The following is a 25,155-nucleotide window of genomic DNA, read 5'->3' as shown; positions in this document are numbered from 1 at the left end:
GGATTAATCTATACACAGAAAAATCCCTTTCCAGCATCCAGTGTAGCAGTAAGTTTAATAGAAGCATTTGTTATGCTGTGCTGCAAGCTAAAGAGACTTGCAGCATACATTTTGGTCAGGCAGGGGTAAATATACAAAAAAGAGCAAAAACAATTGCAAATTATTTTGCTTCTCTTTTTTTTTTTTCAACCCACAATCTCCCCTTAAACCTAGTGTCAAATGCTGTTGTCAGTCTCCTGATGAGCTCAAGTAGTTGAAAAGAACATCAACAAGTATTGTGGGTATTACCAAAGATGCAAGACCTTTCAATAATCCCTCCAACACTTTTCCTCAACCAATATTTTATTTATTGGTTGCCAATTATAGGACTCATATCCAATTTCTTTCAAAATTAAAAATGTTAGCATTGTATAGTATGGTTTTCCCAATTACAAAGACATGTTAGAGGAACCACAATAAGGAAATAAACCAATGGAAAATAAAAACATCAGGTATTGACTTAACTGTATTTTAATGGAAAAGACATCAGTTATCAAACTTTTTTACTCTGCACACACTGAACAAATTAGATAAGTGAAAGCATTATCTAAATCTCAGCAGAAAGGCATTTCTACTGGTTCTCAAGGTGACCCTTCAGCCAACACTGTGACTGCTATTTGGCTGTGCTAGCACCTACTGTGTACCATCAGTTTTTTCCTAAACACAAAAGGACACTTCCTGATCATAGAGCAACCTTGTTTACGACTCACAACATGACTTTCTCCTCTTCCTTGTAAATAAAGTGCATAACCATGGGAGAAAGACACAGAGAAAGTGAAGACAGGACTCTGGCTTTGATGCTGCTCTGTGACCCAGGAGCCACTTGTATGGAGTTTACTTTCTTAGAGCTCTGCTGTGGCTGTAATGAACTTCCATGCCTCATTAAGCGAGAGGAGAGCGCAGTTTGTGCAAGCCCTGCAAATGGCTGCAAAGTATAAGCAGTGGTATAAAATATCTACTTCATACTTCTCTTCCATGTATCAGTTCAAAGGAAACAAAACACGAGATCTGTGGACCCTACTCCCTATATTCTCCTTTCAGACCATAATACACACATCTGGGACACAGACCACTACTGCTCTTTCAGATATTGTAAAGCAACTTACTAAATGTCAAAACTGTCAAGCTACGTAAATAAACTTCCAATGACGTTTCACAGGTGCTTAAGAATTCAATTCTTCCTTTTTAAATTTTATTTCCTTTTGGTGATGCTCATATTGAAATTCACATCTGTAAAACACGGAGAATTACACATATTACCACCATCAAGACAAGCACATTAAATTTTTATTTCTGATCAACTGGAGCAACAGGAAAGCAAGGGTGTGTTCCACCCAGCGGCCACTGGAAGGCGGGCAGGAATCCCCAGAGTATCCTTTGCAATGTCTTAAAGTGTAACATCTTTGTCCAAGTAAAATGTCTTGTGCATCAAAAAAGTCTAACAGCACGCGCATATGAAGAGGTCCTCTACCAAACTCTCTTGCACTGGATGACTGTGTTGCACATCATCATTATCACTAATTTATTATTCTTTATTGTGCACTAGTCTATAGGAGGCAGGTGCTACACCAAGCTAAAGTACACCCTGTAAGATGGATATAAATTGTTGTACATATTGTGTTCATACTTCTCAGATCTCAATAGTCTTCAAAAACAGTGAGATTCTACTGTGGTACTCACAGACCAGCCAGTTTCCATTAATAACGTTCATCCCACTGCTTCCTCTCAACAAGCATGGCAACTGCACCAAAGTGTATTTTTGAATTTACAGATTCCATCTGAGTTACATTACATATGTATACCTGAAAGCTTTCTCACAGCTTCCCAAGCACCAGGAACCGTGCTGTGCAGCAATCGGGTCTAACATGGTATGGAACATTCTTTTACATGCAGTCCTTGCCCTGGACCAGATCAAAAGACCTCAGAAGAATTAAATGAAAGCAAAAAAGTAGCAAGCTGAGAACACACACATAATAAATAGCACACTCCCACAGTCAATTTTGCACCTTTACAGCCAAGGTTTTTGAGATGATCTTCGGTTTTTACATTTGGCTGTCCCAAACATCTAGAGCAATTAGGGTAGGGAGGGAGCAAAGCAAAACGCTCAGCTAGCAGCTCTACAAGCTCATTTGTTTACTGCCTTCTAGCAGTATCCAAACTGAAAGGTAACATAAACCCTTGGCTATTAAATTTATCAGGAGGCGCTTGCACTGGTATTGATTACTTCACTACACATTAGTTGCTCTTGAAGCAAGTGGACAGAAGAAATGCAGAAAAATGCCTTTAAAAATAGTTCTCTTTTTGCTAATTTGAGATAAAAAGAAACTTAAATCATCCTCCAAAAACCACTAGCCCACTCACAGCTACCAGATTTCTTTGATTTGTTAAAGCCACAAGCATTTTGTATTCTTTAGCATGGAAAATATTTAAAGAGTCTCCAAAAAAGGTGAATTTTTTTAACCTTTTATAAATAGGTTGACGGTTTAAAACACAAAAACAACTCTAGGAAAATACCTCTTAGACAGAAGCCTGGTCCTGAGGTATGCATTCTTGTATTAACATTTTTAAAGTAGCAGTTTTATTTCAACTAAAAGTAATCTGTAAGTTTCTGAAAATTCTGTAATTTTTTAAGAATTTCAGCAGACAACATGGAGGTAAGTTCCAAGAACATTCCTGAGGCAGAGGATGAGAAGATACTACAGATGTAGTCATATTCAAGCTAACACAGAAGAGAAAAAGAAATGAATGCTCCAGTCAAAAAGTATGAAAACTCCTGCTGCAGAAATTACTTCTGCAGCTTTGATACTGGGGCACAAACACACACGGTGACACAAATCCTGGTTGCTGTTCTAGGCAGCACCTTAGTGCCTAAAACACCTATTTGTAGAAAGCACAGAGAAAGTACGTTCCTGTCCCGAGACTACCGTATTCACCATCTATAAATGAAAAATCAAGATGTGCATGTGCCAAGTAACTTATGCACCACCATGCAGGGAGCTCAGTTTGGGGTGGCAAAGCCAAAAATTGGAACTGGATCTTCTGAGTCACTATATTAGTCACAGGCTATCTTTCCTATATCCTGGTGCAAATTCTCCTTCAACATGTTATTCAGATCAAAAGAATGTCAGGACATTTCACTCACTGTACCCTTCTGAAATGACCCCACAAAGGAACTATTCTCCGCAGAGACAATGGCAACCTCTCCTGAATAACAGCAGCAGTTTCACATTGAGAAAAGATATACGCCTCCCTTGTATTACATAACAAAATGTTTGCAGAAATGTCTAATTTACAAGTCAACTGAGAAGGCCAGATTAGTTTCCTAGAAGATGATTATTAAGATACGTCTACACTACCACTTTCTTTGTTGCAATGGATATTCAAACACCACTTTGGAAAAACATTTAAGTACTGAAATAATTTAACCAGATTTTGTCCTGGCAATTTTACATACCAAATTCACAGAATACAGTTCAGTCTTTCATTATGTGGAAAAATCCCTCTTATTTAAATAACTCCTGAAATCCTACTTCCACAAGTGTGGCAGAGAGCAAATTATAAAAGAAAAAACTTGTGTAATCTGTTGGGCTTTCTATTGCACTTGTATGCCTTATAATGATTTATGAGAAGAGCTACCTGCATTTTTGTATAAGACCAAATACAGAGGCAGGAATAAGCCCACAAAAACGAAGACGGGTTTTAGAGACTTTTTTCTGTGTAAGAATCACTGTGCAAGTTGAAAACTTCAGGAACTCCAGGCCACCGCATCAGTGTCCCAACAAAACACAACCAAGAAATGCTTTGAAAGTTCTTTATCAGAATTTTACTGTTAGGAAAGTTTTCATTTCCTTTACATTTTTCAGTTGTTAAAGATAAGTTCGAAACTTCTTTTGCTCCGGTTGAGAAAGACAAGAACTTTCATGATTAATACCAAATATCCTCGTTTACTTAGGGATAAGAACTGAAAAAAACACAAGCGGCTCTTAAGGCAAAATAATGAACAAACAAGAAGAAAAAAAAAAATATATGTAAGGAAAAAAAAAAAAATCCTCCTTCTCCTCACTTTTGGGATTTGGAAAGGTAACTGACAGCCCATGGGAAACGTCTTACCAGGAGACAAGCGGCGTCAGCCCTGGGTACGGCGCACAGCGGCGCCAGGACCGCGACCCAGCCGGCAGAACGACAACGCCGCCGCTGCATCTCCCGGGGCTTGACATCGCACCCCGGAGAAGGGCGAGGGCAACCCACCGCCCCAGCCCAGCGCAGTGGCCCCGGCCCCGACGCCCACTCGCCCCGCGGACTGTCGGGCAGCAGGTGCCGCGGGCCGGGCTCCCGTCTCCGCCTCGAGGGCAGCGGCCGCCTTACCTACGCGGGGTGTCCCGGCCGAGACTCTGCCGCCGCCGCCCGCGGCTCTGCCGCCGCCGCCCGCGCTGCCAGGAGAGGAGGCGGCGCTGCCGCAGGGGCCGCGCCTGCAGGAGCCCGGCGAGGAGCGCTCGGCCCCGCGGATGCACCGCCCCCGGGCCCCGGCAGCCCGCGGGGCGAGGGAACAAAGCGGCGCTGTGATGGCTACAGGCAAGGGGAGGCTGGTGCTGGGCTCTCGGGCCCCACTGGCAGCGGTATCCGCGCTTGCTGGACGGAGCGGGCGGGAAGGCGGAACCCCCGCGAGGAGCCCTCCGCGGCCCCGACAGCTCCTCGACCCCGGGAGAAGCAAGCACCGGCAGCCAGAGCTTCTCGGAGGGGAGCGCTGCCATCTCCCGGCCGCAGCGCGGCTGCAGGGTGCGAGCCCGCCGGCGGGTCAGGCGGGACCACGAGCAGCCCCCCAGCATCCCCGCACGGCAGCCTGAGCCTTCCCGACCTCCCGCGCCCGCCGGGCCGCTGTCCCGGAGCCGCAGCACCGCCAGGGCGCTGCTCATCCGACGGGTTACTTGCTCACGCTACCGCGCAGTCACTCCAGGCATTTTTCGTGCGGCATCGTACTTTGATCCCAACAAACCGCACCGTATTTTGACTTTTCAGCTGCTACACATACGCAGTACATAACTTCAGCTGTTCTTAAAATCTTCGTATAATATTGACAACCTGTTTCACTAATAAAGACGATAGAGCACTGAAGGTGGCGTGTTGAGTACCAGATGAGTAGCGACATACCAAGCACCCTTCTGCTGTGCTGCAACTTAATTCCCTGCTTGCTGAAGACGGACAGCACGCTTTATTTGTAACAGCAGCACTTCAGCACAGTCCCATGGGGACTGTGAAGCAGTGGCTGTAACACTATGAAGGTATATGTTTCCTTAGTATCCCAAATATCTGGGAAACAGAGGAAAATAATGTTAATTGGAAGAAGATTAAAAAAAAAAAAAAGAGCTGAATCTGCTCAGTCTGGCGTTAGAGCTCAAGTAGGGTCTAAGTATTAGTTTATTGAGTGGGGCTACCAGTTTCAAATTGACTAAGCCAATAGTAAAAATGTTATCCAAGTGCTCTGAGAGCATCATCTGAGGTGAGAGCATGCTCTATTGCCATACCACTTTTTCATCCCATACTCATTTCCCATACCCACAAGCAGACTTGCAGGTCCTGATTTTTAAGCTGAAAACCACTTACAATGAGACTAGTAAACACATTAATAGTCTGTGTTTACAGTTTAAATAAATGGTACATAGAAAACAGCAACACAATTCAGACCAACATTTTCCTTAGCTGATATTCAAAGGCCTACGTGTTGCCTGTTCAACTATCAGAAAAGCTGTAGCCGAGCTGGTAAATACACTGGAAGCTCCTAGTTCACAAGCTGATCACAAGAAGATCACAAGCTGACTCACATTTCACAATCAAAAATTCAAGCTTCTCAGTTACTGTCTTCTTATCAGATGTCCCTAACACAATTAAACCCCTCTAACTCACCTTCACTGATTTAAATGCAAGATAGTTTCACCAGCATTTTTAAAAAGGAAGTCTATTAGGTTGCTGCAACACAGCACATGTCATTAGGGTATCTCCCTTAAGGAGAGAAAGAAGCCAGCAAAACCCCATCACTACCCCTTGTGTTTTGTCAGCTCTTTCATGGCTTTACATGGTGCGTGTTCATCTCTAAAATTTGAAGCTTTTAATTGGTTTGCTTTGTGTGGCTGATTACTCAGACAAACATTTGTGCAGAGCACAAATTAGGAACTTTATGTGCTGTACTTGTCAGAACAAGTCCACAAATCTGAGATTGCAAAGGTAATACACATGCTGGCTATGGTGTGACCAGGACTTCCGAAGGTTAAATGTGAAAGGAGGAAAAATAAGAGACACAGGCTGGCAGGTTGCAGACAGGTTAGGGCTGGCTTGCAACCACCTTGCAGCTTTTTTCCTCTACATCCAGCCCCAGCATACTTTACTGGAAGCACGCATTGCTTTACTTCAGTTGCTATATTCAAGCTATCCAACTGCATATTATCCAAGAAAAGAAGACCAGCCTAAGTGCATCTGCAGCAGCTGTAGACCCTCAGGATTTCAATTTCAATTTTTCCTAATTGAAAGAGTTACAAAAATGACTAGTTAAGAGTTCTAACTTAATTTACTTAATTTCCAACATTCTGTAGCATTCCTCTAAGATACTGGCTTAGACCACAACTCCAGACTAAACCATCTCTTGCATTTCTGTCATGCAAACAAGGATTTAGTTAAACTTTTTGTATATGTTTGGACTATGCATGCAACGTGACAAGTTTTGCTAAACTACGTTCAAATATCAAAGAAAAAAGAAAGCGCGCACTCTTCAGAGACTGTCTTCAGATCACACAGAACATCCTCGCATCAAAGCAGTGACTGTTGCCCAGGACTTAAATGTCATTGACTGTTTACTTAGTTTTTTATGATGTGCAGAACCATTTCTGTGTGAATATATCAGTTATTAAAAACAGCTTAAAGCTGTGATCTAGTAAGAATTGAACTGTTTAAATGAATGCTTTGCTTTCAACACACACATGCAAGATGTAATGTTACAAAATTGAAAGCATCATAGGCAAAGAAGCAGTGAGGTAGTTTCCTGAGCTTCCTACTACTTACTTAGTACTTACTACTTACTACTTTTCCTCCTACTCCTCTAATTATCACCCCCCACCACATCGCAAGCAACACAGCTTTGCAAAACTTCTGCAAGTGAACTCCTGAAATTACAGTCTTAATAAATGCTTACTAAAATAAGTAAAATGCTGAAATAATCATTGCCTGAACAGCAAAGGTAGTGTTAGAAGTCATAGTAGGGTAAGCTCCAGAAAACAAAGTAACTTTCATTAAAAACATTTAAAAAAAGGCAAGCCACTCTAAGCCATGGTCCATCACTGTAGCTACAAATAGTTACATAGGTGAGAATTAAGGTCACAATTTACATTCAAATCCTTTTACAAGGCAGTGTAAAGTAAAGTACGTGCCTTTTCCTTCATTTAAAAAAAAAGATTTTAAACAAAGAAGTATTGAAAACTACATATGCAGGGTTTGTTTCTTCAGTTTTGCCTCTTTTTCTAGTATAAAAAGTGACCTTTGCTGCAAATTTGGTCTGTAGCTACAAAATTTGTATTTTAAGTCATAAACTGTGGTATCCTATAAAATCTGCTGGCTTTCCATAAATCTTATGACTGCTTTGGTTTTCAGTATTTCAACGGGTTATGTTATAGGCTCCAACCATGGAATGTCAGTGAAAGGTTGACTGTGGTTATCCACAGCAACCTGAAAATGTTTCAGCTCAGTACTGCAGCTGTAACCTTTGCACAAACTCCGAGCTCGAGTACATACATAAATCAAAAATCAAATATTTAGCAAGATGTGCTTGTGTAGCACAAGCATTCTTAGAGCCATTACAAATGCTTTTTGTTTGCTTTTAAATGCAGAGACGTGATATAGTCTGAAGACTAATGATGGCTATTTGCTGACAAAAGCAATGCCAAATTCATCATCCAGGTGGACTTCTGCAATATAATGTGCTTCATATGGGCAGGGTCAGAAAAAAAAATTGGATCTATGAAGGGGTACATTGTATTTCTTTGTTTGCTTGTTTCCTTCTAAGTAAGGGGTGTCTAAAGCCTGCTTTGAAGTGCTCAAACTTTTTCCTAACACAGCCAACTCTTTCACACTAGGGTAACTCACAACATTTCAAACCTAAAGCAGAAATCCTTGGCAGATGATCTGAAAGCATGAAGAAACCTATTCTGCATCTAAACTTCAGATTCTAGGTGGTGTGTATTGTTCCCACTTACTGTTGTGAGCACATGAACTGATTTATGTTGTCTCAACTCCAGAACTCCATCAGTGACTACATAAAAATGGGGACTCTGTAAGTAGGAACATATTTCATTTGAGGAGGGCTGGACTAAGCACATACTTTGAGACCATAATAGTATTGGAACAACTCTCTTGTGATGGCTCATGCATTAAGTCATGGGGGAACTCAGCCTGGTACATACACAAGAATATTTCCATCTTCTTTTATATTCACATATTTCCCAGCACTTCCTGCTGCATCAGTCAATCAGAAATTGCTTTATTAGTGACTTCAATATTACACTTACACATCATTGGCCATTCGCATTTTACTGTTTTCTCTGTCAAATTCTTTACACTTTGTATAGCAGCCTTTTAGCAACTGCCATTACCAGAGCATCTTCACAAATATTATCACTCAGACCCTACTACTAAAGAAAGGTTGGTGATGCACAATGCCAAAACTACTCAGGAACATTAATATTTTCTGCAACAAAAAAACTTGAGTACAAATTTTGCATTCAGATATCCTATATTATCTTGTTTGGAAAGACAAGTTTATTTAAAATACCTGTACTTATCAAGTACACTTCAAAAATCTAACCTAAGCTGTCTTATTTCATATGCTGTTGGCACCCTGATGGGATCAGCGATACAGACGACCTGGTTAGAAGGGGAAACACACTGAATGGAAGATGTCTGCTCAAATACTGAGCAAGAAAGTGCCTGCCAGCCTGGGAACCAGAGCATCCTTGAGGAGCATCTTCGAAGTGCAGCTGGGCACCAAGAAATGGCAGACACCCTGAGATACCATTGATATGCACAAAAACAAGCAAATATGAAAGCAACTTTTCATGTGCAAAGGTGAAAAATAGTCTGGAAAAGAAAAAAACAGGAAAAAATCCTGAGCAAGTAGGAATTAGTAAATGCTGTTGGCTGTTACAACTGAAAGACCAGAAAGAAGATTGAAAAACAAAAATTGGTCCCACAAAATAGAAAACATCATTATCTATTGGCTGTCCCATGTGGTGGCATCCCATCTCCCCTTTTGTCGCTGCAATACAAACATGTCTTGCTTTCTACCCAAAATGAAGCCTCTCCCTATAAGAACTTCCCATGCACCCACCCTTTTCTATGAGATCTCCTAGATGAACCAGATTCTCTCTGGGGACACCCAGCTGCTCCAGACTCTGTGATGTAGGTCATCTTTGAAGCAAGACCTTGTCCATTGTCGATTAGTCCCACTTCTGGGATGTGTTTCATTGGTCCCAATTCTGTGATCGGTTTATATGTGAGCTTATATGTAATTAATCACATATGCTACTTTACTAGTGATAATTTTGTAATAGATTTTAATAATGAAACATATACTTGTTTTGTTATTGGTCTTTAAACAAAACCAGCTCAACTGCAGTGCAACAAAAATAACAGGTCTAATATATAATAAGGGATAAAATAATTTTTAATCAGATGTAAAGAGAAAGCCAGCAACAGTGGATGAAATCCAATACGTCATCAATCCAGATCTCCAAAAGCCAGAGATAGCCATCATCTATTTTCAGTTCATTTGATAGTGAAAAATATACAGGAAAAAATAGAATTGCATATAACAGTTTCTTCATAAGAGCAGCTATTTGTTAATTCAGGTGGTGATGCAACAAACCTACCAAATCCTAAGTTCCCTTTCAGATGGGGAAACGGCATAATTCACAAAGCAGTTGAGGTCTGGGAGCTCATCTAGTAGCCATGCTCCCCATCCACTCCCACACATTCAACTCCCTGAGCAGAAAGGCAAAGACACGGTTGACAATTTAATACCCCCATGGTTATGTTAGCACGCTGTTCCTCCTGCCAAACTAAATGTGGAACTACTGCCTCTCACCCCGTGCTGGAGGGAGCATCCTCTTTTTCTCAGTGTGTACTAGTAACACAAACCCAAGGCTTACTCTCAGAGAGAGGAACAAAATCAGTTGTGTGCAACTGCTGATGAGACCATGTTTTGCCTTCCAGAGATCAGAGAAGGTCAGAATGACTTCTCAGAGAGAGCACACAAGGGACCCCTCCAGAACTCCATTCCTGACGTTGTTCTGGTCTAACTAGTTAAATCTGTCAGAGTCATAGAATCATACTGGAATCAACAGACAAATTGCTTCACCAGGAACAGCCATGCACCACCACACCACAGAACTGAGAAAGAGCTCTTTATCTGTCAATCATATCCATGTTTGGGCTGAGTGAGTTTTCCCATGCCACAGTCGACCACACGTTGTTTTCTTTAGTAAGCCTTAACGGGGAAATGGGGATAACATCAGTTTTCTGAATCCAAATATGAAGCACACACAGATACACAGACAGACACAACAGTATGTGGTCACATTCAAACTGCTGAGTTTTTTCATAGAATCATAGAGTATCTCCAGTTGGAAGAGAATCAGTTTAGGTTGGAAAAGACCTTCAAAGGTCATCTAGTCCAAACTCCCTGCAATGAGCAGGGACATCTTCAACTAGATCAGGTTGCTGAAAGCCTCGTCCAGCCTGGCCCTGAACATCACTAGGGCCATGGCATTTATCACCTCTCTAGGAAACCTGCTCCAGTGTTTTACCACCCTCATTGTAAAAAAAATCTTCCTTATATCTAGTCTGAATTTACCCTCTTTTAGTTTAAAACCATTGCCCCTTGTCCTACCACAACAGATCCTGCTAAAAAGTCTGTTCCCATTTTTCTTTTAGACACCTTTTAAGTACTGAAAGGCCACAATAAGACCTCCCTGGAGCCTTCTCTTCTCCAGGCTGAACAACCCCAACCCTCTCAGCCTGTCCTCACAGCAGAGCTGTTTCAGCCCTCTGATCATTTGTGTGGTCTCCTCTGGCCCCTCTCCAACAGGTCCATGTCTTTCCTGTACTGAGGGCTCCAGAGCTGGACACAGGACTCCAGGTGAGGTCTCACCAGGGCTGAGTAGAGGGGCAGAATCAGCTCCCTTGATGCTACTTTCAATGCAGCCCAGGATAACATTGGGCTTCAGGGCTACACATGCTCATTGTCAGCTCATGTCCAGCTTTTCATCCACCAGTATCCCCAAGTCCTTCTCCACAGGGCTGCTCTAGATCAGTGGTTGCCCCAACCCAGATGCAGGACCTTGCACTTGGCCTTGTTGAATGTCATGATGTTCACATGGGCCAACTTCTCGAGCTTGTCCAGGTCCCTCTGGATGGCATCCCGTCCCTCAGGTGTCAACTGCACCACTGAGCTTGGTGTCATCTGTAAACTTGCTGAGGATGCACTTGATCTCATTGTCTGTGTCACTGATGAAGATATTAAATAGTACTGGTCCCAATATGGACTCCCAAGGGACACCACTTGTCACCAGTGTCCACCCAGACACTGAGCCATCCACCACTACTCTCTGGATGTGACCACGCAGACAGTTCCTCATCCACCGAACAGTCCACCCATCAAATCCATACCTCTCCAATTCACATCAAACTAGTCTGCTATTTTAATCTTAACTTCTTCCTATGGTTCTGTTAGCCAGACATCAAACTTTGAAGCACTACAGTGGATGCATACTTTAGACATTGATATTGTTAATAAGAACTAAGAATATATTTGACATCAAGGTCAGTGGTTCTCAAGCCATGGAACTCCAGGTTGCCAAGAGAAATATCCACCTTCAACTCCGAGCACTACTGAAGAGTCATGGAATACTCATTCTGTGTGAAGTCTCCTAAGAGAGATTGCCTGATTAAGTTACACAATTAAAAGTAACACACAGACTTCCTAAGAGATAAAAGAAAGGACAGGTCTATTAGCAGAAATACAATAAAAAAAGTAAGCAGCAAGGAAACTGGAAGTTTAAAATTTGCATGAACATGCTCCTCATTATTACCTATTATTGTACTAAGTTTTCAAAACCAGGACATCCCAGTAGCCAGGAACATATATTGCTGACATATTACTTTAAGGGTAGATCAGATACTGTTCTACACTCTTCAGAGATTGTTAAGATTATAGGTTGCAAAGTTGCTCATGTTATTTCTACCACTGACATTCATCTCTCACTGCCAAACTAAAGCAAATTCCTTTTGCAGGAAATTAATATTATATCTCAAATAAATTCCAAGCAAAGGGGGAAAATGCAAGTCACAGGAAACCAACTAAGTACGAAGTTCTATCGTACTGTCACCCTACATGTGTTGAGCAGGCTTTGGCACATCCATCTTTCTGAAGTATACCATCCTCCTTCAGCCTTGCTTGAAGTTAAAATAAAACATTACCCCAGCATTCAAATACATATTGATAACAATGTAGACTCAAATTCCATCTACTGTACAATGAAAGTGATAAAATTACATTAAAAATTAGTTATTTTACTTGACTGAGGCTTTTGTCACTGGTGTACAGTTTACTTATGCACTACATTAATTTAATTTGAATTAATTTCCCTTTAGAAGTAGGAAACATATATTTTCTAGAGAATTATAATTCATAAATGTATACGCATTGTTTAAAAAACGGAACTTTTAAAAAATATACATAAGCATATTTATTCTATTATACTAAACAAAACAAAAAATAACTGACTTATTTTGTTTAGTCATTTTGCTGTTTCCTAGGAATTTGTGGAAGTCTGAAATAGAGATGAAAGGAGAGAAAAAGCAAAGTAGTCAAGTTTTATCAAATACGTACATGGTTCTATTCCTATGTCCAAGTACGTGAGATGGGATTTAACCTTAAATAAGGGCAATGACACATTAAAATTAGGCAAACTGCAATTATATTTTAGTAAATAAAAATGAAAAATTGTTTTCTAAATCAAATAATGACTATTGTATGCACAAAACATTCTTTAAAAGTTACATACAACTTTGGGATAAAACTTTAAATTTCAATTGTTTGAAAAATATTGCATGGAAAATTTTGAAAAAGTCCTTCTTTCTCTGTCTTCAGTAATTCAACCTATTCGGAAACACAGTTTAGAAGACAGACCTTCAACACAGAGGGCTTATTTTGAGAGTCATGATTATAAAAAGTCACCAGAAGAACAGGTCATGTATTTCAAGTCCACAATATTTTTGTGAAATTTGTTCTGATGGTTGTCAGTCAATTATTCATATTTGTTTCAATGGTCTCTGTTAGACCATTACTTTTGTTCTCTTCTGGATAAGTAGCACTTTTCTTAGTAAAAGTAGCAAACAGTGTATCCATCATTCCCAAAACTTCTAGTAGCTCTTCTTGATAGTCGATTTCTTTTCCTATGGCTTCTTGAAGTTTCAAGAACTGTCTATCGACAATTGCCGATTGCCCAACCACAGGCTGATAAATGTCTGTAAAGAAAAAAAGTCACTTAAGAATCCACAGATCTATAAAAACATTAAAATGGTCCAACATTATGGACAATTAAGGCAATTTTAGTGGTGTTCTGAAAACAGTGCTAATGATTGGTATGTACTCACCGTAAGTCAAACTAACAGTTGTTTTTATGACCCCAGACACTATTTTTACCTCAGTGGAGAAGCAGAAGTCACTTGTACTATGCAAGTATAGAAACACAAAGTATCAAAGATACTTAGAGACCATGAGGAGCTTCCTGCAACCAATGCAAATCAGATACTGACTGTGATCTGGCAATACCTCTTTTTGGATCACTCTCTTGACACTGAGTTCATACCTTAAAAGTTTGGTTTCTTAAAAATGTAGCATCTTTTACCTTATTTCCAAGCCAGCTCTGAGTATCTTTTTTTTGCGTTGTACTTACCAGTGATCATATCTGCAACAGTTACCAGTACAGGAGTAAATCTAGGCTCAATGACACGTCTGCAAAAATAGAAGACATCTCAGTTTTACTGTTTTTTGCCAGCTGCACTCCTCCCACCACCATGCACCTTTCTCATACAGGCACATGGACAATGTTTGCTTTGTCAAAAGGTGGCACAGAACGGCAGTCAGAGATGTGAATCAAAAAAGCTCCGTGAGATATTCACCCTCCTCTTCTCAGGAAGGCAGTGGGGATTGCAGGACTGAAAAAAGCCTCAAGCACATGAAGACATGTGCTTCATCAAAGAGACAGAAAATAACAGGGCACGGGTAGAATATCTGACAATGTAAAATATACTCTCTCATACAACAAGCAAAATTTTTTGGTGCTAACAAGTAAACTAGTTCAGTCCTAGGAGTGAAATCCCAGACCTCGATATCAGAAAGCAGAAGGCATGTGAGATTTCAAGAGTACCAGTGCTCTACCCATGATCTTTTGAGACACTGTGGCAAAAGTTATTACGAAATATAGGTCTCAAAATAGTCAGAGAGAACTCAGGTTAAAATAATACCTTGCCACAAAGGTAAGAAGGAGATTAATTTGCTTCTCGTCTCGGCCTGCAAGTGCACTCCTCAGTGTTCCTCTGCGATGCAGTTCCTGCATGACTGCAACCGTAACTTCAGGAGTATGAAGCCTGATGGGTGGCTGGACGTATGTAAGAAGAGTTTAGTACCACAGCAACATCTTTACACAGAAAACAGGGCTGATACAAGCAAAACCAAAATGGAACCCACACAAGCTTCATTATTTTCTAGGTACACAGTGAAATAAAATTAGCTTGACATACAGAAAAAACCCACATCAGATGACAGCACATAACTCTTGATGAAACAAAACCCAGTGCCTCACCTCCAGTACTGCATCGAGGGCCTTGGAAGACTGAAAGCTCTTCAGCAGCTTGTCGTATTTCCTCAAAACACGTTTTACTGGTTTACTGACACAGAAATCTTCCTGGAATTGAAAGACGAGTTCAGAGTAAGACACACACACAGAATGGATTAGATGTATTATACTACCATTAACAAGCTTATATGTCTTTGTATCTTCCCCCTTTTCCCTTTTTTCAACTTAGCACAAACCAAAAAAAAAAAAAAAAAAGACATTTTGAGGAATGCTTCAGTATATATTTTCTCACCCTCCTATACCTGTTTTGGCATGTAAGTTCTTCCTTTCACATGGGTTCTATATGCTGGTTGTCTCTTCTTTTGAGACTCTTCTTTCCTTTCTTCAGGCTTTCTGTGTTTAACGTTTAGCACTCCATTGGTCATGCCTACGACTATGGTTTCATCTTCAGGCTAAAATGAAGAAATCACAGAGTGAGGAACCCAGTGTTTTATTTGATAATGCATGCTCTACCATACAGATTTTTACATTTTTATGCTTCATGCTAAGGCTCTAATCACACTACCATAGAATAACTTAAGTTGGAAGGTCCTGTGGTCAACTACCTTATTCAAAACAGGGACAGCTTCAAGTCTATAACAATAAGCAATGTTATTCATCTAATACACTTTTAACCAACAGTTAGAGGGACTACAGCCTGACTACAGAAGCAAGCTTAAATATGCATTAACATCCTTCTGTAAGTATAACCTATGACTGTTTGTTTGTTTGTTTTCAATGAGGTACAACTGCCTTTGGCTATTACATGCTATATATAATCGACATGAACACCATCTATGCGAAAGCGATGATGGTGCAGCAGGATTTTGAGAAACATGTGAAAGTTGCTCAAAATACAAGTTACTGGTACAAGTTTTACCTATATAGCAAAGGTTGTACATATTTGATACTAAAGTTTATAATTTTAAATGATACACTGGAGAAAAACACTGATTTTGTATATAAAATAGTGAGTTCTGACCTGTTACTATTATCTTAACAGATAATGCTATAAAAACTTCAAACATGGGCCAAATGCTCAAGAAAAAAACAACAAGAAAAACCCCACAAAGTGTTAGGAATTACTACAGAATAAATAAAAACTAGCAAGTCATTACACCACTGAATAAATTAATTGTTTATCCACATCTTAAACCCTACATGAGTCGTTCTCAAAACACACTAGTGGATTCAGAATAGAAGAATCAAAAACCCTGAGGAGAATCAAAGATTGGCTTGATTTGAGACAGAACTCTTCAGCAGGGGAAAGAAGACAATTGAGGAGGGATATGATAAAAGCATACAGAATTATGACAGGTATGGACGGAGATCAGCTGGTCAATGTCTCATTTAGGGGCATCAAATGAAGCTAATGAAGGACCAAATGGAACAAAACAAGGCAGTTCTGTATGCACCAAGTAGCAGAAATGTGGAACTCCTTGTCTAGGAACATAGTGAAGGTTAAAAGTTTGTCCAAAGTCAAGGAGAGACTGAGCAGGTTTATGCAAGATAAATTCTTTGAAATACACAGAAACTGTACTCTGATGAGCAAATTTCTCATCTGAAAATGAGTTTGGAGTTTGGCAGAATAACAGGAAACTTAGTACATGCACTTGCCCTGTTTTTAGTTTTCCATAGGCATCTACTTACAGCTATAGTTGGAAGCAGAGTCTTGACCTACACCAACCTTTAGTGTGGCCCAGTAGAGCCAGCCTTATGTTCTCATATGACAATTTAAAACTCAAGTTTTTTAGTCAATATGAAAGAAAAGATCGTGTTTCAAAAGACATGTACACACTATGGGTATCTCACGTTTCGCAGCTGCTGTGGAGGTTTAAAGGGCATGGGGTCTTCACCTCAACCAAAATAATTCAGAACTCGTTTAGCTCTAGCTCCCTAGTGAACAAGGCAGGAAACGCACGAAGGAAAATACCACTTCCATGCACACCTTAGGTTCCAGGAGAGCAGGACAATAGTAAAATACCAAACATAGTAACGATCCCTTCATAGTCCCTTTTACGTGTCTTTCAGACATGATATAAAAGGGCAACTACATGACGACAACATTGTTTTAAAATATAGAGCTAGCCTCCAAATTTCTGACCAGCAGGTCATTTATCTATTAGAATTCAAATGTTTCAGAGAAATTATAGTCTTTGCTTTCTGTTTCCAAGACAATAAGTCACACGCCTTGGCAGACAAGTTTGTTTATGCTCATGCCTCTTTCCCTCTCTTTTCTTCCTCAGGCCAATCTGACACCAACAACTTTTAAAATAAGTTCACTCTATTCTAAATTTATCAACAAATTAACTACTTTTTATTTTTATCACTGCCGCACAAAAGGACTCAGAAGGTTCATGAAAGGCAAAAGATTAGTAAAATCTTATTAAAGTCAAAGGACTACCCTTCCCATCTGAATGCCTTCCCCATGATTTATACTGTCCTTGATAAACACATATTTTTGTACAGATGTAATCAGGTTACATCTGAACATATTATGTATTATGTTTAAAATATCGTAATGCATTTTTTACTCCGGAGGAATATATTCAATCATCCTACTTTGCATGTACAGCATTATTCTGAAATGGGTACTCAATAGCAATAAAAGCAAAAAATAATTACTTCAGTGACTTACAGGTATGAGTAATTACCCTGCCTAGAAAGATTTCTAATTTACTTACCGACAATGCAAGACTGAGGATGGACGTTGCATAGTTAAAGCTGTGGACTACTTTGTAGGAAGTAGTACTGTAAATCTTCACATGCCTACATGGAAGAATAATAATTAAAACCTTGTTAGTCACACCTTATTGTAGACACTTTACAGGAACTCCATCACTCTTAACTTCTATAGTTCATTTAAGGAAACTGAGTATTTATACAAAGCATTCTTCAGACTGCCACTGAGCTTCCTGGTTATTACCTCTCCTGCAACAGAAAGGTTCTGTCAAAAGATACACAAAAGTCAAGAAAGGATTACCCTTACCCAAAAAAAAGATGAAAATGGGGCAAGTACAGAAAAAGAAATTGAATGCAGATGCAGTGACTATCTGACTTTAGCAATGCTTATCAGGAAACAGTAAGACAGCATTTCTCCAAAGTTGTTCCTAAAATTTACATGTAAGATCTATTGACAATTTCTGGAAACAAATCCACAGATATTCTTGTATCCAGCTGCTCTTTAATGATTTGGTTGAAGGTAGGAAATATTTAACAAATGGGAAAACAAAACATTATTTTACAAGTATGAACTTCAGTCTTGTGAGCACTGAATGACAAGTGTGATCCTTCATCTTGTATTTTGTAATCATAAAGCCTGAGGAAGCCTAGGAAGTACAAGAGGGAGGGAGGAGAAAGGGAGGGAGCAGACCGCTGTCATTTCAGACCACTTCATATTTCTAATGTCTCAGAGACAACATATTGAGTACAGGTACTGAGCAACTCAACCCAAACAAATGAAAATGCAGGGAGGGCATATTTCACCTGTTCACCTTGGTTACAGAAAGCAACAGCATAGAGACACAAAAATCAGGCTCCGTAGAGGTGAATACTAATACACTTTCAGTTATTTGAAATGTATTAAAGTGTAGTTATTTTACAGAGACTGCAAAGGTCAGTTCAGAGATTCAGAAAAATGAATATTCAAAAGTTCCCTACAAGCATTCCCAAATGACACATGCAACACTTAGTGACATTCTGGCTAATAAAAGGTTAATGGATACAGCAGTACAGAGCTTGGCCCCAACACAGGTTTTTAAGTAAGCTTTATCTCTAACAGTTAAAAGTGTTTAAGCCCCAAAGACATGCACATATTTCATACTGGCATAGAATTACCTTCAAAGCAAAAAAGTCCTTAAGAATTTAAATCACAAGAAAGCCACAAAATATACCAACCTGTCCAAGGATCCTGACAATAACCTCTGGCCAGAGCTATTCAGGCATAAACAAGTTACAGTTTTATGGTGATTTTTAAGTGAAACTAGTAACTGTCCGCCTTTTAGTATATCCCAAACTTTGACATATCGACCGCCTGTGAGAAGGAAGCACAAAAAACAGTTTGACATACATACACATTTATGTTTCTCTGGAGAACTTTTCACATTGATACAATGGCTCCTTCGTAAAATAGTCTTCTGTACCTACTCACCATCCCCACCCATTACAACTGCCTCCTGGGACAAAACACACTACCAGCCTGATCTTTTTTTAGGCCACTCTGCAGGCACAGTTGAGTGATTCAACACACTTTTTATAGAAAAAACAAGAATGTAGACACCACTGGGTTACAGGACTTCTGATACAATTGTAAGAAGATAACAAAAAAACCTTGTCAATCATCAAGAGAAAGACAGTCCCACCAATTCAAAATTTAATTATGTTCATTCCTTCACTTTAGCATAGGGCTAAAGTGAGTTTGTTGGGTGGGTTTTTTTTGACGAACCACAAGAAAATCAAATCAGAGACAAAAATACCCCTACCTTCACCCTCCAGATCAACAAAGATTCCTAAAGAAGATCCTGCATCACCTGCTACTTCATTACCAAATGAAAACAACATACAAGAAAGCAGAAGCTGAAGTATTTCTCAAATTAGGGCCACAGAAAAGAAATTTGATTTTACTGAAGTACCTGCCGATACTAGAAGTCCACCAGACTGGAATAGAAGCACACTCTCCACAGGGTGGCCATGTTCTATTGTCATGACACTACTTTTTGTTCGTGCATCAAATAGTTTCACGGTGTGATCATAGGAACCTGCACACAACACCAAAAATAGCTTCAGTTTCCTAGTTTCAATTACTTCAGGAACTAGAACAGCCACGTCCTACAATCTAAAGGAGCTCCTGCCAAATGGAAACATTTTTAAGCCATACACTGAGACCACTTTGTGGTTTACATTAATTAATTTACAGCCTTCAGGCAGGAGAAGTCTTCCAATGCTAGCCCTACCAACACGTAAGGCCTTAAAAGTAATTTAGGTCTTAATTTTATTTCCATTCCATTAATCAAGTGTATTTATATGAAAAAAAGAGTAGGCAACCTGGTGAAACCTTGTCTCTTTTGGCTCCTAAAGTAAGGAATACTAACTTTTTTCATAGCAATTTACCACAGACTAATAGAAAGCTACTGCTAGGAAAATAAAAAGCAATTAGTTTCAAATAACTCCTCATCCGACACATTACTTTTGAGTCTGCCACTTTTGGGCTGTACAAACTACAATGGAACTACTGTCCTCCTCTGGAACCCTCACAAAACACTTAAGTCTGGCCCAACTAATGGACACATTAACAGGACTTTCTTAAAACTTTAAAAGGACAGTCAGAACAGTCCAATTAACCCTAACAGGCTAAAGAAAAAAGATGTTAAAAATTAGTTAACTCAGAGTTTCCCTACCAATATCAGTGTCAAACTTAAAAAGCAAGCAAAAAAGGAAACAACAAAGTAGGCATTGAGTAGGAAGATAGGTCCTCCATGTTTAAAATATAATAAACAAGATCCTACTGTACCAAAAACTATCTGCATTTTTCTTCAATTCAATCCAAAAGAAGCATGTATGAAAAAGAAAATCAAACCTGTTATGAAGACATCTGCATTCACTTTACTTGCACAGCCGCATCTCACGTAGTCAGTATGTTCATTGTATGAGATGATTTCTGTACCATTTGGAATATCCCACAAACTTGACGAATAATCATCACCACCAGAAAATATTCGGTATTTATCAGACAGGAAGCCCACTACATGAACAGCTCTAGAAACCAAAGCCCACAATACACAAAGTTAAAATATATACTTGTTTCCAGAGCAGCTGGTCTTCATGAAGAGCTTATTAAGATATTCTCTCTAACTTAAGAGTGCGAAGTATTTACTTTTGGCAGTTACAAAGCCTCACTTTAGAGGTTAAAAACACTTTAGTTTTTATATTTCCAGCCGGAAAAGGGTCATGCTGACAGATGCTTACCTAAGCACTGATCTGATCTGCCTTAAAGGTTTCACAGGTCTACTAGCTGCTCATTCAAAAGCTGTAAATTCTCCTGTTACTTAGAAGTCTGCACACTAGCACTGTCCTTTAGAAAAAAATTATAATAGTGAGTTTTAAGTACCACTGGGTCAGACACTTTTCTTGTCCTTTAAAACCACTATTTATATCTGTATTATTAATACAATCGTAACATCCCGACAGAGAATGACTCTGACAGAAAACACAGATACCCTAAATCTTATTACAGTTTACCTAGTGTTTAGGACATAAGATAATATCACATCTATAATGACAGACCTAAAATAGAAACACTCTTAAGGTCTGCCTGTGTGCTTTCCAGTGAAAGAAGGTTTCTTGTTGTTGTTCTACACAGATAAAACACGTATTGCTCTTCCACAGCACGATCTAAGGATTATTACTATCTTCTCCTCACTGGTACATCAGAACTCTTCTTCTAACTCCTTCCGGACCCTAACCCCACCCCACAATCAGGCACTTGTTCTGTTTTGTTTTTTTAAGGGGTGCCCGGTCTTACTGGTGTATTTCTTCAGTGGGTTTCTTCAGTCACTTTTTAGAACTCTTTTCCTGTCAGCATCAAATAAAATGTGCTTATCAATGCCATGTAGTCTCGAGACTATGTCTACACAACATATTAACAGACATCTACCTGAATTAGAAAATGTATTTATTCTTACATTTACTCAATTCATATCTAGAATTTTTATAAAATCCAATTTTGCATTCAAATTTAAAATGTAATTTTCAGTAAGATCTACATCATACAGTTGCAAGCAATATATTACAGATCAGTGTTATTCAGTTTTCAGCAACATGCAAAGCAGACATGTGTAAATACATGAAACAAGCCTATGCACACAAAGGAAAAAAAAACAAGGCTGTCTTACTTAGTAGGACCATCGAATTGTCTCAGTGGTGCTCTTCCACCAACGTCAAAGAGGCGAATGCTACCCTCCTCGCTGCCAGCCACAAGTAGATTGCCATCATCACGGTATGTGGCACAATAAGCAGCATCTTTGAACCGAGAAAACGTTTTGATTGGCTCCTGAGAGTAGCGGCCATAAATGTGGATCTAGCGAAATAAGAAGACATTACATTCGACCATATGATACCAGTTGATGGACAATAACACAAAAGCTTCGAAACAGCCACTTACCCTTGAGGAGGCTGTGACAGCATAGTTATATGGAGGAACTGGGGAGAAGTGGATTTTATTTACTGCACCAAATTCCTTTATCTGAACAGGTGTCTGAAACAATTGTGATAAAAATCATTAAATACCCATAAGCACACCATAAAAAATGAAAACAGCAAAACAATACCCGTTCTTCATACTAAGAGATTAAAACTCCATTTTGAACCAAATTATTTTAAAATACAATCCTATAGAGTTTATCGTCCACCAGGCTACGTCCGCTCTTATAATTTTTTTTCCAATTAACACATTAAAACTGACCCATTAACTACATGCTTTGAGGAAAAAACATAAACTCACGAATGCTTAAAAATACTTGGACTAGTGGCACGAAAGCAGAAAACTAAAAGGCAAGAAAGAAATGAAGATGCAGGGGAAGCAGGGATGGGTGTGTTGGAAGAGCACAGAGACACTGCCCGGTTGTGTACAGGTGGGGGCAGGAATGCTGAGGTGCAGCTGGAGCTGAGCTTGGCACAGGATGCAAACAATAACAAGAGGGGCTTCTACAGGTACCTCAACTGGAAAACAAAGGACAAAGCAAGCACAACATCCCCAAAGAACTTGACTGGCAACCTGGTAAAAAAGGGCAAGGAGGAGGCTGAGGTACTCAATAATATTTTTGCTTCGCTCTACACTGGCAACCTCTCTTCCCACTCCTCTTGAGTGGATGAACTGCAAGACAGGGAGAAGGTCAGGTTCATGACCACCTGAGGAACCTGAACATACATAAGTCTACGGGATCTGATGAGATGCATCCCAGAGTCCTGAGAGAACTGGCTGATGTAGTTGCTAAGCCACTCAACAAGGTATTTGAGAAGTCATGGCAGTCAGGTGAAGTCCCTGGTGACTGGAAAAAGGGAAACATCACACCTGTTTTTTTAAAAGGATAGAAAGGAGGACTCTGGGAACTACTGTCCTGTCAGCCTCACCTCTGTGCCTGGGAAGCCCATGGAACAGATCACAGAATGTTAGAGATGGGAAGAGACCTCAAAGATCATCTACTCCAACAGATGCTCCTAGGAGCTGTGCTGAGGCACCTGGAGGACAGGGAGGTGATTCGAGACAGGCAGCATGGCTTAACCAAGGGCAAGTCCTGCCTGACCAATCTGGTGACCTTCTGCTATGGAGTAACTACATCAACGGAGAAAGGAAGGGCTATGGATGTTGTCTATCTGGATTTCTGTAGGGGCTCTGACACGGTCCCCCACAACATCCTTCTCTCTAAATCGGAGAGGTATGGGTGTGATGGGTGGACTGTTCAGTGGATGAAGAACTGGCTGAATGGTCTCATCCAGAGAGTATTGGTGAATGGCTCAATGATAGGATGGACACCAGTGACAAGGGGTGTCCCCAAGGAGTTCATATTGGGGCCAGTACTCTTTATTATTATATCTTCATCAATTACATAGACCAGGGGTGTCAAACTCATTTTCACCAGTGGCCACATCAGCCTCACAGTTGCCTTCTGAAGGGCAAAATGTAATTTTAGAACTGTATAAATGAAATTTTAGGACTGTATAAATAGTCCTAAAATTATCTTCAGATCTTTGAAGGTAACCATGAGGCTGATGTGGCCACCGGTGAAAATGTGTTTGACACCCCTGACACAGACAGTGAGATCAAGTGTACCCTCAGCAAGTTTACAGATGACACCAAGCTCAGTGGTGCAGTTGACACCTGAGGGACAGGATGCCATCCAGAGGGACCTGGACAAGCTCAAGAAGTTGGCCCATGTGAACATCATGACATTCCACAAGGCCAAGTGCGAGGTCCTGCATCTGGGTTGGGGCAACCACTGATATCAATAGAGGCTGGGGGATGAAGGATTCTAGAGCAGCCCTGTGGAGAAGGACTTGGGGATACTGGTGGATGAAAAGCTGGACATGAGCTGACAATGTGCATGTGTAGCCCTGAAGGCCAATGTTATCTTGGGCTGCATCAAAAGCAGCAGGGCCAGCAGGTGGAGGGAGGTGATTCTGCCCCTCTACTCAGCCCCGGTGAGACATCACCTGGAGTCCTGTGTCCAGCTCTGGAGCCCTCAGCACAGGAAAGAGATGGACCTGTTGGACAGGGGTCAGAGGAGGCCACAGAAATGATCAGAGGGCTGGAACAGCTCTGCTGGGAGGACAGGCTGAGAGAGTTGGGGTTGTTCAGCCTGGAGAAGGCGCCAAGAGAGATCTTATTGCATCCTTTCCGTACTTTAAAGAGGCCTATAAGAAAGATGGAGCCAGACTTTATAGCAGGGCCTGTTGTGATAGGACAAGGGTAATGGTTTTAAAATAGGAGAGATTCAGGCTAGACACGAGGAATTAATTTTTTACAATACAGATGGTGAAACACTGGCCCAGGTTGCCCAGAGAGGTGGTAGATGCCCCATCCCTGGAGACATCCAAGGCCAGACTGGATGGGGCCCTGAGCAACCTGATCTAGGTGGAGATGTCCCTGCTCACCGCAGGAGGGCTGGAGTAGCTCAAGGTCCCTTCCAGTCTAAACTAGTATATGATTCCATAATTCTACATCTCTGAAAAAATACTCAAGGACAATAATTACGTCTGTTGGTCCAACCTGGGGCACAAATCAGCCTCGTTTCCCAGGAAGCCGTTTAACAGGTTCCAGTGCGGTACTCGAGAACCGCTTGTGAGCGAAAGCCCCAAGAGCTGGCAGAAGCAGCTCTCACGGACCAGAGCGCAGGGTCCCCGGGCAGGCCCGCTGCCGCGCGGCGCCACCTCCTACCTTGTAGCCCCGCCAGTACAGCGTGTCCTGCGTAATCTTCTCCCCGAGCTTGGGGAACGCCTGAACCACCACCGGCTTGTACGCAGCCATGTCTGACCAGGAGCGGCCGCCGCCGAGCGCTGCTCCGCCGGCGCCCGAAGGCCACGCTGCGCCCGCCGCCGCGATGGCGGGTCCCACGCCGGCCTCCGGGACACACACCGGGATCGTGTGGGCACGACGTCATCAGGAAGCGACTCCCCCGGCCAA

General features: G+C 40.8%; 2 protein-coding genes across 10 annotated transcripts in view; both read right to left on the bottom strand.

Moving 5' to 3' along the window:
* ARHGEF28 (Rho guanine nucleotide exchange factor 28) overlaps positions 1–4,735 on the bottom strand; it is a 139,820-nt gene extending 135,085 nt beyond the window's left edge. For 6 of the 8 annotated variants that reach the window (XM_065047306.1, XM_065047310.1, XM_065047309.1 and 3 more), the window contains exon 1: positions 4,405–4,735. The gene's annotated coding sequence lies outside the window, so the exon portion shown is untranslated. Of the gene's footprint in view, positions 1–4,149; positions 4,167–4,404 lie in introns of those variants that run through there. The other 2 variants (XM_065047314.1, XM_065047308.1) reach the window with 2 other exon arrangements.
* A 7,125-nt stretch (positions 4,736–11,860) lies between these two features.
* Positions 11,861–25,129, bottom strand: UTP15 (UTP15 small subunit processome component). 2 transcript variants are annotated; one of them, XM_065047302.1, is made up of 12 exons: positions 24,910–25,129; positions 22,138–22,230; positions 21,869–22,053; positions 20,554–20,732; positions 19,610–19,735; positions 18,876–19,011; positions 17,663–17,747; positions 15,242–15,391; positions 14,946–15,047; positions 14,608–14,741; positions 14,037–14,095; positions 11,861–13,605 (listed from the first exon to the last, which is right to left on the bottom strand). In XM_065047302.1, exons 1-12 carry the CDS (start codon positions 24,997–24,999, stop codon positions 13,382–13,384), a joined length of 1,563 nt encoding a protein of 520 aa, XP_064903374.1. In that variant the 5' UTR covers positions 25,000–25,129; the 3' UTR covers positions 11,861–13,381. The 2 variants fall into 2 exon arrangements, with proteins under 2 accessions (XP_064903374.1, XP_064903375.1); XM_065047303.1 differs by lacking the exon at positions 11,861–13,605 and adding an exon at positions 13,723–13,949.
* Between the last annotated feature and the right edge of the window lie 26 nt (positions 25,130–25,155).

This window comes from Columba livia, chromosome Z, assembly GCF_036013475.1.
Source record: "Columba livia isolate bColLiv1 breed racing homer chromosome Z, bColLiv1.pat.W.v2, whole genome shotgun sequence".
Taxonomy (NCBI): Eukaryota; Metazoa; Chordata; class Aves; order Columbiformes; family Columbidae; genus Columba; species Columba livia.
Note: the sequence above shows the minus strand (reverse complement) of the source record. Positions and strands in the feature narration are given on the sequence as shown.

What these genes read in the sequence shown, in the direction of transcription:
- UTP15 (XM_065047302.1), bottom strand. Translation starts at nt 24,999, where the DNA reads ATGGCTGCGTACAAGCCGGTGGTGGTTCAGGCGTTCCCCAAGCTCGGG. An exon ending in CAATTCGATGGTCCTACTAA is followed by an intron (nt 20,733 to 21,868) that starts GTAAGACAGCCT and finishes TTTGGTTTCTAG; the next exon opens with AGCTGTTCATGTAGTGGGCT. An exon ending in TGGACTTCTAGTATCGGCAG is followed by an intron (nt 19,012 to 19,609) that starts GTACTTCAGTAA and finishes TCCTTCTCACAG; the next exon opens with GCGGTCGATATGTCAAAGTT.